The sequence below is a fragment of the Notolepis coatsorum genome (genome assembly GCF_963971535.1).
Source record: "Notolepis coatsorum genome assembly, chromosome: 3".
NCBI classification, from domain to species: Eukaryota; Metazoa; Chordata; class Actinopteri; order Aulopiformes; family Paralepididae; genus Notolepis; species Notolepis coatsorum.
Genome location: NC_140167.1, coordinates 81,515,031 through 81,535,030, shown reverse-complemented (window position 1 = coordinate 81,535,030; position 20,000 = coordinate 81,515,031). Strand labels below are relative to the sequence as shown.

The window sequence follows — 20,000 nt, the reverse complement described above, 5'->3', positions numbered from 1 at the left end:
CAGTAGCCAGTAGCCAGTAGCCAGTAGTCAGTAGCCAGTAGTCAGTAGCCAGTAGTCAGTAGTCAGTAGTCAGTAGTCAGTAGCCAGTAGTCAGTAGCCAGTAGCCAGTAGTCAGTAGCCAGTAGTCAGTAGCCAGTAGCCAGTAGTCAGTAGCCAGTAGTCAGTAGTCAGTAGTCAGTAGTCAGTAGTCAGTAGGGGTGTAATGGTACACAAAATCCACAGTTCGGTACGTACCTCGGTTTTGAAGTCACGGTTCGGTATTTTTTCGGTACATTTTTTTTTTTTTTTAATATAAATTATACTTTTTTTTTTTTATACAGCTACTGTTTTATATATACTGTTTTTTAGTAATAACTAGAAAGTAATGGTATTTATTCAACAACAGGTGATTGATTAATGATACTAATACAAATCTATACAATGAGTATGGGGCTGCAGCACTGCAGATATACCCTACTCCAATGATCCACACACGGACATTACACGGTGTTGCACTCGCTACCCAGTGGCTCTGCAGATATACCCTACTCGGTCTACAAGGCTCCGTTGATGTAGCATAGAGGATCTGTTGTGAATGATTTTTGGACAATAAATATTCAACATTCTCTTTTGAGACTCAGACTCTTATCATTTGGCACTAAAAGCTAAGCATTGTCACCGATATGGCTGTCGGCAACATGTCATTAATTCTGTACGCGAGGTGGTTCAGTGACGACGACTAACGTGAGCTAGGTTAGCTAGCAGGAGCTACCGAGAGATGGAAAGACTAACGTTACTGGTGAAAATGTGATTTACGTTGGAATACTCCTTTGCCAACTTGCTGTACTTTGATTGCAGGTCTGCAGCCATTATTGCTGGATTATGAATAGCCCCAACGTTAGCCAAGGTAACGTTATGGCTAAACCTTTAATGTTAGTTAATGCTAGCTTTCGGTTAGCTGTTCAATGCTAAATAACACCAGCAAGCTCCCCGTCAACACCCCTCTCTCGGGAGGATGGCATTTAAGAAAGTATCTGCTGTTAAAATGACAAACAGCATTGACACTTTAATTCACGGTCGGTTAAACACACGTTTGTTTTATAATGCTCACAGCAGACCGCAGTGTTGTTGATAAATTACGTGGGGCCGGGGGGATTTAAGTTCAGTTCCGCAAAAAAAGGTTGACCATACCGTTGTAATCGTACGGTGCACAGCCCGTACTGTACCGGAGGTCCAACTTGGCGCGGTACAGTACGTATCCGCGTACCGTTACACCCCTAGTAGTCAGTAGTCAGTACATTACATTTACATTTAGTCAGTCAGTAGCCCCAAACTGTAGTGCATGCATCAAGTGCCACCAGGGCTGGACTGGGAAAATCATTCAGGCTGGGAAATATAGTGTGAAATATACAGTAGTGTGAAATATAGCGTGAAATATACAGTAGTGTGAAATATAGTGTGAAATATAGCCCCAGTCAGGACACTTTCTATGCAGGGGGTCATGAGGTCTGGGGGGTCTGGAAGTCTGGGGGTTCTGGTGGTCTGGGGGTTCTGGTGGTCTGGGGTTCTGGTGGTCTGGGGGTCAGGGGGGTCTGGTTGTCTGGGGGTCTGGTGGTCTGGTGGTCTGGGGGTCTGGGGGGTCTGGTGGTCTGGGGGGTCTGGAGTTCTGGGGGTCTGGGGGGTCTGAGGGTTCTGGTGGTCTGCGAGTTCTGGAGGTCTAGAGTTCTGGAGGTCTGGAGTTCTGGAGGTCTGGGGGGTCTGGAGGTCTTTGCTGGCTGCCTCATTTCAGCCTTACGCAGTGCAGTGTTGCATTCAAGGCACTTCCACAACAATGACAGTCCCACCTGCATGGGATAAATCTCTCCCCCACACACACACACACACACACACACACACACACACACACACACACACACACACACACACACACACACACACACACACACACACACACACACACACACACACACTAGGGCTGAGCCCAAACGTTCGAACGTTCGAACCTTCGTTCGTTACGTTGGCATTCGAATTCGAAATTGTTATTATTATTTGTTTTAATTGTTATAATTTTAAATACTGAAATGGATCCTATGTTTAATTCCATGTTTAAGTACAGAGGTGGATGACTTACCATGTTCTCAATGATTTAACTATGTGGGAAAGACCCTGAAACGTTTAGACATGTAAGAATGTAGATCAAGGGAAACACCATGTGATCAAAAACTAGACTATCAGGAGGATGCTCAGAAACTGACAGATGTAAAAATGTACAGAGAAGCTGTGGGTAGCCTCATTTATTTAACAATGTGTACCCGCCCTGACCGATGGTTTGTAGTGAGTAGACTGTCACAGCATTTTGCTTACCCCACAGAGGAGCATTGGATTACAGCCAAACATGTCTTTTGTTATCTTAAAGGTACAGCAGATAAACAACTGTGTTTCAGAAAAAGCAGCGAGGGTCTAGGACTTAAAGCCCACAGTGATGCAGACTGGGCAGCTGACACCACATGTAGAAGGAGTACCACAGGATATTGTGTGAGTTTGAACACAGACAGCTCACTGGTTTCGTGGAAAACAAAGAAGCAGCCCACAGTGGCACTATCAACTTGTGAAGCCGAATATATGGCTCTAGCTATAATAATAATAATAATGGATTGGATTTATATAGCGCTCTTCGTGACACCCCAGAGACCCCAGAGCGCTTACAGAGTCCATTATTCATTCATACACAGTCATACCGGTGGTGGTAAGCTACAATTGCAGCCAGAGCTGCCCTGAGGCAGACTCACGGAAGCGTCGGCGAATAATCATCGCCTACGGCCCCTCCGACCACCACCAACATTCATTCACATGCATACACATTCATACGAGGCAAGTATGTTAAGTGTCTTGCCCAAGGACACAACGGCAGTGGGATGGACATGGGCTTGAGCGGGATTCGAACCACCAACCCTTCGATCATTGGACGACCCGCTCTACCCCTGAGCCACGCCGCCCCATACATCTGATAGGTCAGTTGTTGGTGCGGATACGTCGGGAGCACAGGACCTTGGTCCTGTTCGCGTCGGACTGGGGCACAGCTGTGTGGTTCCCGGTCCTGATCCAGCTCTTGTTAGCTCTGCCGTGGCCTGTTCCTTGGTCGTCGCGGGCCCTCTCTCAGGCGCACGGGTCTCTGTGTCAGTTCCCTGTGCTGGGCCAGCCTCTGATGGTTTGGCTGGTGAGAGGGTGAGTCTGGAGAGGATGGTACCCTTCTGTGGTCAACACCATCCGGAACGCACATGCTCCCTCCACTATCGCGGGTTACGCCGGTAGGTGGCGTATTTTCCAAGAGTGGTGTAAGGTGGGGGGCTGGGAACTGGTGTCCTGCCCCCTGGACGCTGTCCTTTTCCTTCCGTCAGTCTATTTTGGATAGACTGTCGGCTTCGACGGTGAGGGTATATGCCACGGCTATATCCTCTTGTCATGAGGGGTTTTGAGGGCGTTACGTTGTTCAGCCACCCTCTTGTGAAGTGTTTCCTGCTTGGCGCTCGGTGCCTTAAGCCGGTGGAACGTTCTCTGTCTCCGAGTTGGGACCTCCAACTGGTCCTCGGCCGGTTGTCCGAGGCCCCGGTTGAGCCTCTTGAGCAGGCGTCTTTGGAACAGCTGTCTTCAAGACTGCATTCCTGCTGGCCATCACCTCTGCTAAGCGCGTGGGTGAGCTCTGCGCTCTCTCGGTGCGGCCTGAGTGCTTGTCTATTCGTGTCAATAGCGGTGCGACTCTGAGGCCTAATCCAGTCTTCGTGCCAAAAAATATCCGGAGCTCTTTTCACCCCAGGGATATTGTGGTTCAGGTGTTTTGTCCGCCTCCTCAGGCTGGTGAGTTAGAGGCGAGCCTTCACCTGTCGTGTCCAGTCCAGGCTTTGGGGGTTTACCTCAGCCGGACTCAGGACCTCAGGGCTACCGATCAGCTCTTTGTTTGTTACGGTGGCTCACGCGCTGGTAAGGCACTGTCGAAACAGCGCCTGTCACATTGGTTGTGCAAGGGCATTGCCCTTTGCTACACGTTGGCTGGGCTGGCCTCTGCCGCCTTGTTAGGGGGGGCCTCGGTGGAGGACATCTGTGCTGCGGCCTCCTGGTCCTCCCCGGGTCCCTTCGTTAGGTTTTACCTCATGGACATGACTGGGGGTTCTGTCTCCCAGGCGGTTCTGAGGTCTGGGACCTCCCCTGCGTCCCGCCCTTCGGTGGGTTAGCAGGGATGTGTGGGTGTGTGCCACGAGGTGATGTGTCACATGTGGTCCCGCCTGTGCTGTGCGTTTTAGGGGTTTCTAGTTCCCTCTTTTTCGCACTTGGGTGGAGTTGACTGCCGCCCCCTCTTCGCTAGGAAGGGGGGGTGACGGGACTCCCCTCCCCCCTGTTGGTAGGGCTTGCGGGTCCTCAGGGGGTACATTTGTCGGGCCTCGCGTCTGCTCTGCCCCATATCTCAATATGGCGAAGAGCGAGACGCGATTGCCAGTACGAGTATATAACGATAGGTTATGTATATAACCTAGTTATATGAGTACTGGCTGAGCGTCTCACTCTTAGCAGCGCCCTGAGGTCCCTTGGTGGGGTTTTTCTTGATGGAAAACTTTTTCCAGAGGAAGGGTGAGTGTGACCACACCTGGTGCCTTATAGGGGTACACCGGGGCGGGGCCTGGTCAAGTGTATGGGTGTTTTGTTTCGTTAATGAAGTACAGTAGGTACTGGAGATGAAGTATATCTCAATTTGGCGAAGAGCGAGACGCTCAGCCAATACTCATATAACTAGGTTATATACATAACCTATCGTTTTGTCAACATCATTTAAAAATAATGGACACTGCGTATATATGAAGGCTGTTGTTTATGAGGGCAAGCAGGGAACCATTGTGATTGCTAGGAACCCAGTGTGTCGACATAGATGTAAATATGTCAATATAGAAAATATCATCTCATCAGATCTGTCATCAGAGAAGAAAGAATGACACTGGTTTACTGTCCAACGGACGACAGGGTAGCAGACACTATGAGGATACCTGTTCCAAATTCAAATTGAAGGGATTTGCAAGGGTCATGTTTAATGTGTAAATATTGACTGCCATACTCTGTTGATGTTTTGGATTATATTATTTCCTTTGTAAAATGTTTTTCGGAGAAGTTATCCAGTATGCTAATACAAACCCTAAGTGGGAGTGTTGAAGTCAGAGGTTCTGTGTAGGATTGTTAGTAACTGTCTAACTGCATATATAACTGTTTCCACTAGAGGGCGCTCTAGGCGGAGCCACTCAGGAACACCACCAAGTGGCGAGTATAAATAGAGATGTCTCCTCCCACTCTTCCTCTTTCCCCCCAGCCTCTCAGTGAGAGGAGAACTCTAGAACTGCTGCTCATACCATGTGAATAAATAAACCACGCCAGTTAAAGGCTAAAGATAGAAACCATGCCTCTTATTGTCGCCCTATAGCCGGATTCTGTCAACACTAGCCACAGATTCAGGGTCAGTTATTTTCCCATTGTACGAATTGTTAAGCTTATCGAATGTAAGGGAAATCTGATCCTAGGTCTGTGACTACAGGCAGGGTTACGCTGTGGTGACGTCAGTCAGCAGCGCCAAATAGCAGTGTAGTTTCCCAGCGAACGAAAACATAAACGTTGTTATTTTGTCAAAACTATTAAATCAAATGAAATGGCTCCGATATGAATGAGGAATGTGTTGAGTTGATATGAATGAGGAATGTGTTGAGTTGATATGAATGAGGAATGTGTTGAGTTGATATCAATGAGGAATGTGTTGGGTTGATAAGAAGGAGGAATGTGTTGAGTTGATATGAATGAGGAATGTGTTGAGTTGATATCAATGAGGAATGTGTTGGGTTGATAAGAAGGAGGAATGTGTTGAGTTGATATGAATGAGGAATGTGAGTCTAGGTTTATTCCTGACCCTGTGGTCATGTGACGACTACCTCTGTCACTGTGGTGGAGGATGTTTACTGCTGCTTCTGACTCACTGAGCCCTAACCACACACACACACACACACACACACACACACACACACACACACACACACACACACACACACACACACACACACACACACACACACACACACACACACACACACACACACACACACACACACACACACACATGTTATGTTAAGTTAACTGTTAAGGCAGAGGGACTGGACAACAGGGTGACATTCACAGGTGTGCAGACTTGAGTGAAGTAAAACATGCATTGGAGAAGGAGCCATGCCCACAGGAAGCAGAGATTGAGGGTGTGACAAAAATAATCGTTAGATTAGTCGACTAATCGAATGACAAAAATAATCGTTAGATTAGTCGACTAATTGAAAAAATAATTTACAGATTAGTCGATTACCAAAATAATCATTCGTTGCAGCCCTAATAATCTGTCTGTGGAGAGAAGACATACTGCTGTTTACCTCTGGGTTCTCTATCTGTGTCTCTGTCTCTCCCTCTCTCTGTTTCTCTCTTTTTCTGTCTCTCTCTCTCCCTCTCTGTCTCTCTCTCCCCCTCCTTCTCTGTTTATCTCCATTTCTCTCTCTCTCTCTCTCTCTCTCTCTCTCTCTCTCTCTCTCTCTCTCTCTCTCTCTCTCTCTCTCTCTCTCTCTTTCTGTCTCCCTGTCTCTCTCTTTCTGTCTCTGTCTCTCTCCATCTCTCCCTCCCTCTCTCTCCCTGTCTCTCTATCGCTCACTCTCTGTCTCTGTCTCTCTTCCCCTCTCTATATCTCTGTCTCTCCCTGTCTCTCTCTCCCTCCCTCTCTGCCTCTCTTTCTCTTTCTCTCTCTGTCAATTCAATTAAATTCAATAAAAATTCAAAGGGGCTTTATTGACATGGGAAACATACGTTTACATTGCCAACGCCAATGTGTTAAAACAAACAAAACAAAGCAAAACAATCAAACAGAGATCAGTACCAGAGGCGGATTTAGGATTGTAGGAGATCCGGGGCTTAGCCCAGATAGGTGCCCGCGTCAGCGGGCACGGATTTTTTTAACTTCGACACCACAATTTTTTACTTATACCACCACCTTGAAAGTGTTAATATGTGTCTTTGTTTACGGTTTGATTATCACTGATACAAAGTAAAATAGTGCAGTGCAATAAAATAGTTAGTAAAATAGAATAAAATAATGCAATAGTGCATTGCAATAAAATAGTTATCATCGTATTTTTTCGGGAGGCCGGTAAGGAGTGCATTACAGTAGTCGAGTCGGCTTGAGATAAAGGCGTGGATCTGGTTTTCAGCGTCCTTTTGATTTATAAATGGCCGTACTTTATCTATGTTTCTAAGGTGGAAGAATTATGTTTTTGTCAACTTGTTGATTGTGATTTAAAGCTTAGGTCTGAGTCTACCATAACACCAAGACTTAACTCACTCAAATACAGTTAGCAGCTGGATAGACTACAGATGGAAATTAGCTTCTGCAAATCTGGTGCAAACATATTTTCATGTAACAATGATGAATTGTCCAAATTTTTTTTTAAATAGATTCGGGGCTTTTCAGAAAACATTCGGGGCTTGAGCCCAAGTAGCCACCCCCTAGCCCCTCCCCTGATCAGTACAGTACAGATAGTGCAGGAATATATGTGTCAGTCTTTATGGTGGTTGTATTCCGTTGGATGTCCTTTTCTTGTCACAGCAGCTCACAAATCTTGCTGCTGTGTTTGCACATTGTTGTATTTGACCCAGTAGGTATGGGAGTTTTGCGTTATTTGCCATGTTTTCAAAGTCGCTTTGGGTGTTTGCAATTTGTGGGAAGTATATGTCTCTGATGTCTTGGTACAGTTGGCACTGCAGGTTGAAGTATATGTCTCTGATGTCTTGGTATAGTGGGCAGGTTGTTAGGAAGTGTAGCCCGGTTTCCACCACGTCTTGTGTGCAGTTGGTGCACAGTATGTCTTCTCTTGGGAGCCAGGTCTGCCTATGACTGCCTTTCTTGATGGCTATGCTGTGCTCGCTGAGTCTGTACCTAGTCGACAAGGATCTCCTTCGTTTTGGAGCATCAACCGATATAGTGTAAAATGAAATGTCAAATAATCTCCCTTTCTCTCTCTCTCTCTTTCTCTCTTCCAGAATGACCAGATTCTGGTCTGGTGTGAGAACCACAGACGCTGCTCGCAGGTAAACCTACACACACACACACACACACACACACACACACACACACACACACACACACACACACACACACACACACACACACACACACACACACACACACACACACACACACACACACACACACACACACACATACACACACACAATATCAGATCTAGACAAAAAACAGTCCCCTCTAATAACACCACCAAAAATCTAATATCTAATTTAAATATAAATATGTGACCCGGCACAGTCTAACCCAGACCTGGGCATGATTTTTTTTTATTTATTTTTTTTACATTTTTTCTTTTCATGTCAACGTTCACACGCACAATATACGCTTACCTAGGATTTGACTTGATTCAACAACAAAGCAGTCAGGGCAATGGCAAGCCGAAAACTGTCGAGTGTGGGTTTTTTTCACAACTGAGGTAGGTCGATTACATTTTTTTTATTTGCAATTAATTTCAAGGCAACTAGGCAGCCACAATCTCGAACACATGAAAACCCTGAAAGAAGTCAAGATCACCGGCACTCTTAGAAGTAGAAGAGCCTCGAGGAACCTTTTGGAGTTCCTCACCATTGCCACTGTGGAGGAACCTTTTCAGTTCAAAAAGGTTCCTTGAGGAACCCCTGCAGGAGGAACCTTTTCAGTTCAAAAAGGTTCCTTGAGGAACCCCTGCAGGAGAGGTTCCTTGAGGAACCCCTCAGAAAGGTTCTTCAAGGAACCGCTTTGTGGGGTTTGGGGTTCAATTTTGAACTCATTAAAAGTATTATTATTATTATTATTATTAATATAATTATATATATAATTGCACAAATGTTTAACATGCAACGCCGAGAGCTGGGCTCGAACCCATCGTCTCCTGTGTTGATGGCAAGCATCTTACCCACTGCACCACTTAGTCACCTTACATTGTGGAGGTGTTTTTGGCCAACATCTGTGCTCACTCTTAGAAGTAGAAGAGCCTCGAGGAACCTTTTGGAGTTCCTCACCGTTGCCACTGGGAACCCCTGCAGGAGAGGTTCCTTGAGGAACCCCTTAGAAAGTTTCTTCAAGGAACCGCTTAGTGGGGTTTGGGGTTCAATTTTTAACTCATTAAAAGTATTATTATTATTATTATCAATATAATTATTGACATTGCACAAATGTTTAAAAAGCAATGACAAGAGGTGGGCTTGAACCAAGCGTCTCCTGCATTGGTGGCAAGCAACTTACCCACTGCACCACTTAGCCGACCTGCATGGTGAGGTGTTTTTGGCCAACAGATGCTAGTAGTCCATATGTTTTCAGAGCTCACGAGACAGACACCCCAAATCCAACGTTGTCCTTTGGCACAGAGCTTTGCAGTTTTCGTCGAGGACCTCAATAACTAGAATATACATAAATATTTAAATGAGCTATCGATAACTTAACCTTACCTCTTGCTTGCTCGTTAGTAGTGAAGAGCTCGTTGTCTTTATTGGCACAGAGCTCACGAGACAGTAGACACCCCAATCCAACGTTGTCCTTTGGCACAGAGCTCGAGAAGGGCTGGTAGTGCAGTGCATATATCAAATTTATTTCCATATAATGCAGTCCTCTTGGTTATATTATAACCAAGAGGACTGTATTATATGGAAATAAATTCGATTTAGGTTCGAGGAACCTTGCTTAAGTTATGTTTGGAAGAAATGTGAAAAGCTGCTAGGCTAATCTAATTATAAGTTAAACAACGTTTTAATATTTTGTTTATTTTTTTTATTAAAAGGCTAAATAAATTATTTAAGAATCACCTAAATGTTTTTTTTGTGCTGAGACACTTGAATAGCAGAGCCACATTGAAAAAACACTCAGAGGAATGAAACCATCCATCTGCACCCTGGATCCCATTCCAACTGCCCTGCTCAAATCAAACATCCCCAGCATCAGCCCAATCATCACCCAGGCTGTTAACCTCTCCCTTCAAACTGGCCATATCCCATCCACCCTCAAAGTTGCCATCATCAGCCCCCTCCTAAAGAAGCCCACCCTGGACCCGGAGGTTCTTGCCAACTACAGGCCTATTTAGAACCTTTCCTTTCTATCCAAGGTTTTGGAAAAGGTAGTTGCCTCCCAGCTCCAGGACCACCTTAAAAATAACACCCTGTTCGAGAAGTTCCAGTCAGGCTTTCGCTCATCCCACAGCACGGAAACAGCTCTGCTCAGGGTGACGAATGACCTCCTAATGACCGCTGACGCAGGATCACCATCACTCCTCATCCTCCTCGATCTGACAGCGGCGTTTGACACTGTGGACCACACCATCCTCCTGGAGCGCCTCCAAAACACTGTTGGACTGTCGAGCCATGCACTACAGTGGTTCCAGTCCTACCTCTTAGGCAGGACAGAATATGTCTCACTGGGAGGACACAAGTCCAGGCTGCTCGAGGTCACCTGTGGTGTTCCGCAGGGGTCGGTTCTTGGTCCCATTCTATTCATCACCTACATGCTCCCCCTCGGTCGTGTCATCGGCAGACATGGAATGTCTTTCCACTGTTATGCCGATGACACACAACTCTACATAAAAACGGCCCCAAACCCCTCTGCAGCTCTGTCATGCCTCACCACCTGTCTTGGGGAGATAAAGGCATGGATGAACAGCAACTTCCTCCAACTAAACAGCAAGAAAACCGAGGCACTCCTAATTGGCACCCCTCACCAGGTTCAGTCCTCATCCATATCCCATCTCACCTTTGACGGCCAGGTAATCCCCCTCTCCCCCTCAGTCACAAATCTGGGGGTTCGATTTGACCCCCACCTGACCTTCAACACCCACATAAAACACCTCTGCAAGACCTCATTCTATCACCTAAAAAACATATCAAAACTCCGTCCCATTCTAACCCTGTCAGATGCAGAGAAGCTTGGCCATGCCTTTATCTCCTCAAGACTGGACTACTGTAACGGACTCTTCATCGGGATTCCTGGCAAGAGCATCCAAAAGCTGCAATACATCCAGAACAGCGCTGCCAGGATCCTGATGAGAGTCCGTAAACACGATCACATAACCCCCATCCTTCACTCACTACACTGGCTCCCCGTCTCATCCCGGATCAACTACAAAATCCTTACGATCACCCATAACTGCATAAACGGACACGCACCCCTCTACCTTCAGGAACTCATCACTCCACAATTCTTCACCCGCACCCTCAGATCCGCAGGTAGCCTGCTCCTTCAGGTCCCCAATACCCGGCTCTGCACCATGGGTGACCGAGCCTTCTGCACGGCTGCACCACGCCTGTGGAACAGCCTCCCCATCCAGCTGAGGGCACCACAGAGCCTGGACTCTTTCAAAGCAGGCCTGAAAACCTATCTGTTCAAAAAGGCCTTTGACTGTTAGCTTTTTATTTAAATTTTATTGCGCTTTGTTTTTAAATTTTCTGTTTATACTATGTTTTTAATTAACTATGTTCTATTTTTATTCTGTATTTTATTTTATTTGTTTTACTAATAACTATTTTATTCTATTTTTTTTAACTGTTTTAACCATGTAGTGTAGCACTTTGGGATCCCAGCGAACAAAAAGTGCATTACAAATCCAATCTATTATTATATTATTATTAAAGTACTATATCTTTCCAGAATGATTTCGAGAAACAACAATTATAAAATGACTGATATTCTGTTTCATTTTCACAGAAGGAAAGGCTTGTAGTAGCCTCATTAATTAATTTTGGGTGCTTTGGAATGTTCTCTATATGTCTCCTTATTTGCTAAACTTATTACGACTTTTAAATGTGTTAATTATTGTTAGATTGTCCGACAGTATTATTTTCCTCGCTGTGAATGAAAAAACGACAGTTGCACCTGAGGGGAGTGGCTACTGGCTAAGTACTTTCTGTCTCAGAAACAAACAACACACTGCAGCACCCACTCTCCACACTTTAGAACACCTAAACACACTTTATATTTATTGGTAAAGGATTTGCACTACAACCCATACCTCAGTACACCTTACTGTAAATTGTACCTAAATTGTACCTCATCCCATTTCTGCTTTGCACTATATAGTATATTGTATATTAGTATATTGCATAGTATATTGTATATTGTATGGTAACTCAGTTACTTCTATTCTGCATCGAACATTGTACATATGTATATACTGAACACTGTGTCTACGTACGTGACTTCTATTTTTACTTCTATTTTTACATGCTATACTATTTTATTTCATACTTATCTTTTGTCTAGCACAGTCTCTGGAGCGTAACAGAAAGAAGCATTTTGTATAAAAGTATTCTGTACTTCTGTATGACAACTATTAAAGAAACTTGAAACTTGAACTTGAACTTGAGACGCACAGAAATGAGAGGAGAGGAGACTCACCAAAATCCATTCCGAGACAACGGGCCCAGTACTTTGTTGGTGGTGTGAAAATATGCAGTGAGAAACATTAATATATTTGTGTTAAATTGTATCTGAATTGGGAGATGATCTTCTCTCCGTCACAATTGGAAGTGTATTTCTCCGTCGCACAAAAGCTGGCTGGCAGTCACATCGAATAATCTACTCCAGTACGCACTCTGTAAGTCTGTAAACTTGCGCATAACAGAGTATAGAGAGAAGGCTCTATAGCAGAGGTTCCCAACCATCAGGTCGCGGACCGGTTCCTGGCCGTGGATCATTTGGTACAGTCATCTGGGTATTTTACTTTGAAAAATTGCTACTTCCGCACTCGCCTCACTGTTTTTCGTAAAATAAATCTCCTGCCATAATGCTCCCCTAATTCTTGCGTAATTCACTCACATCTCGGGCTGTGGTTGTGGTAGAGACATGATCATAATCAGATTTGTTTGTCTCTCACATAGAGACAGTGTACATAGGCTGAGCTATGGTAACTTCTGCGCACCTACCCCTTACCAGTGAATGCCTCTCACCTGGAAAAGGTGTTAGGTGGGGGAGGGGTTAGGTGGCAAAGGCCAGTGGGTATTTGTAGCTCTGCATGCATTTTAACTGACCGCCGGGAATTAGACAGAGCCCCGCTCTAGCACTGCCACGCTTTAAAAGATAGGAATGCATCACCTTGTTTGTAGAGCTATAACTATTCTATATTATAGCTATGGATACAATACTATGGCCATTTGACACCACCTATCTATCGTTCAATATGTGAAAAAGAATAAATTTTTCCATTCATACGTTCCCGTGTTATACCGTGGTGAATATAAGTATACTGTACGTTTTAGAGCGGTCTAGGGTAATTCCTGAAATGCTGAGTTATAGCCGTATACGTCAATTCCACTATAGACGTTGCAGTTTCTTGCCTGTACACGCTATCATTCCGAAATCAAATCTATATCATAGGTATTATGTTCCATCATGAATGCATGAAAGGGGGGGGGGGGGTAGTTTTTGATTATTTGATTGTCAGTAACGGCATTCGTATTGAACACTAAAAACGCTTATCAGCCCGATCGGTATAAAAGCATTGAAGGATCAAGCTAACATTTACGTCAGATCGTGCTTACCTGTGATCGGGAGTATTCAACAAATAATATTCCAATTGTTTGATCGCCATCTGGTACATCCAATGTCCATTTGGACCACGGCATAATCCACCACAACATATGGATCGGGAGAACCGTTCGCCTGGCCCGACAAGGAAAAATTAAACCCGTGACATTTGGCCATCCCACAGGCCAAGATACAAGGTTACAAAGGGTGCTCGATACCGCCGTCTAGCGTGATGCGGCTGGTATTGCACTTTGGCATTCTCAGGATGATTCCCCATGTTAACCCCGAGTCTGTGTGCCTGTAATGAATAGAAATATTGAATAAAAGAAATAACAATCAAATAACGTATAACGGTTGTTGGCCAAACACGTATATAATCGTTGTTGGCGGCCATTGAGTTAACAGAACAGCCAACAGCCCCTTTGAAGCTCTGTATCATCTTTGTTAATAAGACATAGATTGAAAAGTATCCGCCCGATTTGTACAAGTGATGGCTTATTTTGAAGGTAAGAACCTGTACTTGTCTTTCATATAATGTAAACAAAGAAAAATGTGAAGCTTGCTTAGACAAGACTCTATTATCTGTGCCTGGTCACATATTATTAAGGGTCATTCTGTTTTATTAGACTGTGACTGAGAGGGGGGGGGGGGGTGAAGAGAAAGAGGGAGAGAGAGAGAGACACACACACGCACACACAACCACATGTGTACACAATAGTGCTGTTCCTTTTCCCCCAAATAAAGTTTGAACGAATCCAAAGTAACGGAAACTTTGTTGAAAATAATTTGAAGAGAGAGAGAGAGAAGGTTTTGTGCCCAATACGATTTGTTTGCATGAACTTGCGCAACTTCAGTGCACAGTTCCCACCTCAGCAAGCAGTCAAGCAGAGAGAGTAGAGCCAGAGAAGCAGACGTGCAGAGAGAAGAGACAGAGAAGCAGACGTGCAGAGAGAGAAGAGACAGAGAAGCAGACATGTCCAAGGTTATTACAGTTAACTAAAACTAAACCACAAACTAAAACTAGGTGTGAAAAAACATTCTAATTTCTAAAATAACAATAAAAACTAGACTTTAGAAAAAATTTACTAAAACTAACTTTATTGTGTAACTATAAAATAAACAAAAATGAACCCAAAAATATATACATAAAATGTCTTTAGTTGTTGTAAGTCTTTGTAAATGTGGTAACATTTGTCAACACAACAAGCGTGAGGAGGTATTGGTGCATAATATTCATTGAGACTGAGATGATGTCTTCATGACTGAGTCATAATGTTCATTGAGACTGAGATGATGTCTTCATGACTGAGTCATAATGTTCATTGAGACTGAGATGATGTCTTCATGACTGAGTCATAATGTTCATTGAGACTGAGATGATGTCTACATGACTGAGTCATAATGTTCATTGAACATTTTTAAACAATAAAAACTAAACTGAAACTAGCAAATCCACTAGCAAAATTAACTGAAACTAAACTGAAAGTAACTGAAACTGAACTTAATTGAAACGTACACACACACACACACACACACACACACACACACACACACACACACACACACACACGCACACACGCACACACGCACACACGCACACACACACACACACACACACAAAGAGAGACATACACACACACACACACACACACACACACACACACACACACACAAAGAGAGACATACACACACACACACACACACACAAAGAGAGACATACACACACACACACACACGCACGCACGCACACACACACACACACACACACACACACACACACACACACACACACACACACACACACACACACACACAACCACACACAATCTCTCTGTCTGTCTCTCTCTCTCTCATGCTCTCTCTCTCTCTATAATTCCTACCACATGTCTGCAGTAATATTCAGAGTAAATGTTGTGTTTCTAGTTAAAATAATGACAGATTCAACCCCCCTCCTTTCTCCCTGGAGCAGAAATTTGCTCCTGTTTATTCACTTAACATGGCCTGCCAAGAGCCCACCGCAGTGTGTATACATGTGGATGAGAGAGAGAGAGAGAGAGAGAGACACACACATTGGATTTCATTCACTAACATTCTCGTTAGTTTCCTCGAAAATAATCGAGTGTTCACATACAGAATTTGCATACAGAAATGCCCCGCCAGATCCTTATAAGGGCATGAAGGACAGTGTGCATAACAGATTCAACAGCTCCTTATACCGGAAGGGAGAGGTTAAGCATTGCATCTGGGCTGTGCTGACCCCCATATTCAACAGGTAGCGCAGAAGCTATTTGCGACTGATCAAAATTAGATTAGATTAGATTCAAATGTGTTGTCATTATACAGCACAAGTATAATACAACGTATGTAACGTACATTAGTGCGTCATTGCTAATAGATTTATAATATATTATTAAATATATAGCCTATACATAAAAGGAATGGGGTGTGCTGAGAGTAGAATGTAGATCCATTCTGTATCCATTCTATTCCACTATAGCTACATCTATCTGTGTGATTGAGTTTAGTTCTTATTTATGTATTTATTCACTGTCATTTGCAGTGTTGGTGTAGTGCTTATATTTATTTTTACATCACAATGCCTAATTTTTAATGATACAAATATTGTTGTATTTATTATTATTATTATTAAAAAAATCTGAGGATGTCTGTAGAATCTACGTGAAAGCAATCACCATGATTTCTCCTAAATTAAGTTAACATTTGTTGGAATACATTAAATATTCCTCATTGACTGCCACGCTGTTTTCCCAAGTTTACTTCCTGGCGCCAGAGTTTCAGACCATTTTGACGATGGTATATTCTATATTATAGCTATGGAAAATAAATGGAGAAGGACCAGGCCCCCTAACACAGCGCAAGGTACAACACAGTATGGACCAAGCACGTCACTGTTAACACATTGGCGGCCACTGGGATGTGTCTAATATCACTCTAGTACAGTGTTTCTCAAAGTGTGGGGCGCGCCCCCCAGGGGGGGCGCAGAGGCATGACAGGGGGGGCCTTGAGATAATTTTTTTTTTTTTTTTTTTTTTTACAGAAAATTATCACTAAAGTGCTATCTGTTGCAGCTGCACTGTTCTCCATGAAAATACCATATTTGGATAAGTTTGACCATTTCTCAAAATCTGAAAATCATTATTTAATAAAACACAGAAAAGGATCACCAAGTTACTCTGGATAAAAAAAAACTTTACAGACAACATTGAGACAAAGCTTCCTGACACATATCCATCCAAACTCTTGGAAGAACTCATTGAAATCTCATCTGATACCACCTGGAAAATATAGGGCCATGTTGAGCCTTGAGGATGACATGCGTGTTGCCTTGTCAAAGACTGACAGCAATTCCTATGTTCGCTTTGTAAATTCCCAGTCACTGAGTGAAGATCTGCTGTTTTGCAAATATGTCAAAAACAGAGCGACAGCTGATGAGCTCTTCAAAATTATTGACAGTTACCTGACAGAACATGGACTGAAATGGGAGAACTGTGTGGGCTTTTGCTCTGACGGTGCGCAGGCCATGGCAGGGAAAAGGAGGGGGCTACAGGCACTCATCAAGGGGGTCTCGTCAAACGCGCAATGGACGCACTGTAAATTCACAGAGAGGCGCCAGCGTCAAGACAGCTTAGCCCTGAGCTGAATGAGGTTTTGACAGAAGTTATAAACGTGGTAAATTTCATCAAAACCCGACCCCTGAAAGCGCGCCTGTTCTCTGCGCTGTGTGAGGAGATAGGAGCTGACCATTCTGCAGTGCTGTTTCACAGCGAGGCAAGGTGGCTCTTGCGAGGGAATATTTTGGTCCGCCAAAGGGGGGCCTGACAGAAAAAGTTTGAGAAGCACTGGTCTAGTAGATAGAGGGGGGTATCATGCACCCCCCGGAAATATAGCCTACTTCTAACCAGACTTTCTAGATTGGAAAAAAGGTGAAAAAAATGATAGGCTATGTTAACAAGTTGTCAGAGTGTCCCATGTATCATTTATATGCAAATTAAGGACGCGATTATCAAAAAATCGCAAAGAAATCAGTTTAATATATCTCAGCCAATATTGCAGATAACTGAACAAATGAGGTGTCTAGACCCATGTTTCGAGGGTCAAAGATCACAATAACTCTATCCCTAGAGTGATCGCATGTTTCTATGTAAGTAGCCTATGCATAGGCGGCGCGTGGGCTTTGGGGGTGGGAAGGCTGTAAAGGGAACGCCCCCCGAGCGTAGCGCGAAAAATTTGACCTTTTATTTTTGGTTGCACGCAAACTGTCCAGGTTCTGATTTCATATACACACACACACTACTAGGCTATACTACAGCGAGCCCCACTCATTTATATATAGTGCAAATTAAGTGTTCAAATGAAGGCATCCAATAATATATTAACCATTGTCTTACCTTAATGCAGATAAATGCGACGTTTCGTCTTGGTGAGAAAGACCGTTCACAACTTGAATCACAAGTTGCAATGAAGTGAAAGTTTTTCGTAATTTAGATCTCATCATGCTTTGAAAACAATGTACATACAGTAGCTCTAAAAAGTTTCCACGATTTGATGAACTCGGACTCTCATCATGTCCTCTTAGAGCAAGCCCTTGTTTGCCAAGATAAAACAACATACAGCCTCAGGTGATCGGTAGTTATGCCCAGGGCCAGCCCGGTGCAGCTTCTAAATTACATTATTTAACCTGAGCCTATGCGTGATTGGTTACTGCCTGTACCTGGAATGTTAAACGCTGCCACCGATTGACACCTTCGTCGTTGACACTTCGGCCAGCCGGCTGCAGCACAAGACACACACAATAGCCAGCAGCCTGCGCATATATTATATACATTTCAAGATTCCGAGCATAATATTCTGGGTAGGCATAGCCCCCCCTAGCCTTATATACGCGCCACCTATGAGCCTATGCAAATCTGTGCCGTCAATACAAAATAATCACATTTTTACCAATTAGTTGAGTAGGAAAGCGGATACTATCATGCACCCCCTGGAAATATATTGTTAACCAGTGTTTCTGGATTGGAAAACATTTGTAGAAAATGATAGGCTATGTTAAAAATCTGTGTCCCATGTATCATTTATATGCAAATTAATGACACCATCATCAAAGAATGAATGTCGCTATTTCAGCCAATATTGCAAATAACTGAACAAGTAGGTTGTCTAGACCCATATTTTGAGGGTCAAAAATCATAATAAAACTATTCCCAGAATGATCACCTGTTTGTGGCAAGCTAGTATGCAAATTAGTGGCACCTTTACAAAGAACAAAGCATTTTTACCAATAAAGACACATCATATTGTAGATGACTGAACAACAAAAGATGTGGACTCATGTTTTGAGGGTTAAAGATAAAAACAAAAAAATGGAAACTGAGCTACACTTTCTAACAACCTGCCCACTGTACCAAGATATCAGAGACATATACTCCCCATGAATTGCAAACACCCAAATAGAGTTTGAAAATACTCTAAATGTATTGTGCACGTGTCGTTGACGTTAACGTGCGGTTTCGTTTTGTGGTAAACAAAACATGACGTCATCGGATTTTTTATATATTTTTTTGCATTTCCGAAAATTGGCACCGTTGGATCTCACGTGAATCGATACACGGTAGTACCGACGTGTTTCGGTAGGTACCATTAAAAGTACAGAATTCGGCCGATCCCTACTGATCTGCCCTATAGTTTGCTTGATATTGTGTGGATTCACACACCCACACACTGTCCACATTTGAAAGCAATTTAACAATATAATTTATTTAAACCTATATAACAAACAATAATTTACATAAACAATGAATATATGTATAAGAATCAGTGATGAATGCAGTGTGTAGACGAGTGAAAAGTGAAGTGTGGTGCGGTGTGGTGTAAGTAGTACGAATATTATCATTCAAGTGTGTGTGTGTGTATTTGTGTGTGTGCATTTGGGTGTGTATGTGTAGGGGGCGTTTAGTTGTGTGTGTTTAGGTAGATTTAAACTAGGTTTGTACACACACACAGGTTAAAAATCTGTGAAATTACTCTTTATGGGGAAGTTCAGCCAGAGTTTAAATGTATCTCTGGGAAAAACAGCAGAATAATTAACCTAAATAATGTATATGTGTGACAGTTCTCCATGTTTTTGACTGTCTCTCTATCTCTCCCTCTCTCTATATCTGTCTCTCTCCCTCGCTCTATCTATCTCTCTCTCTCTTTCCCTATCTCTGTCTCTCTCTGTCTCTCTCTCTCTCTGTCTCTCTATCTCTGTCTCTCTCCTTCCCTATCTCTGCTCTATCTTTCTCCCTCTCCCTATCTCTCTCTCTCTCTCTCTTTCTCTCTCTCTCTCTCTCTCTTTCTCATGTGTTAAAACAAACAAAACAAAGCAAAACAATTAGGGATGCACCGAATATAT

At 43.5% G+C, this 20,000-nt stretch overlaps 1 protein-coding gene across 1 annotated transcript in view; it reads left to right on the top strand.

Moving 5' to 3' along the window:
- Nucleotides 1-20,000, top strand: part of LOC311225873 (anosmin-1-like) — a gene marked incomplete at its 3' end in the record, with an annotated part of 89,150 nt that overhangs the window by 36,139 nt on the left and 33,011 nt on the right. The window contains exon 2 of the mRNA XM_084311265.1: nucleotides 8,077-8,124. Coding sequence (XP_084167391.1) covers nucleotides 8,077-8,124 — 48 coding nt within the window. The remainder of the gene's footprint in view (nucleotides 1-8,076; nucleotides 8,125-20,000) is intronic.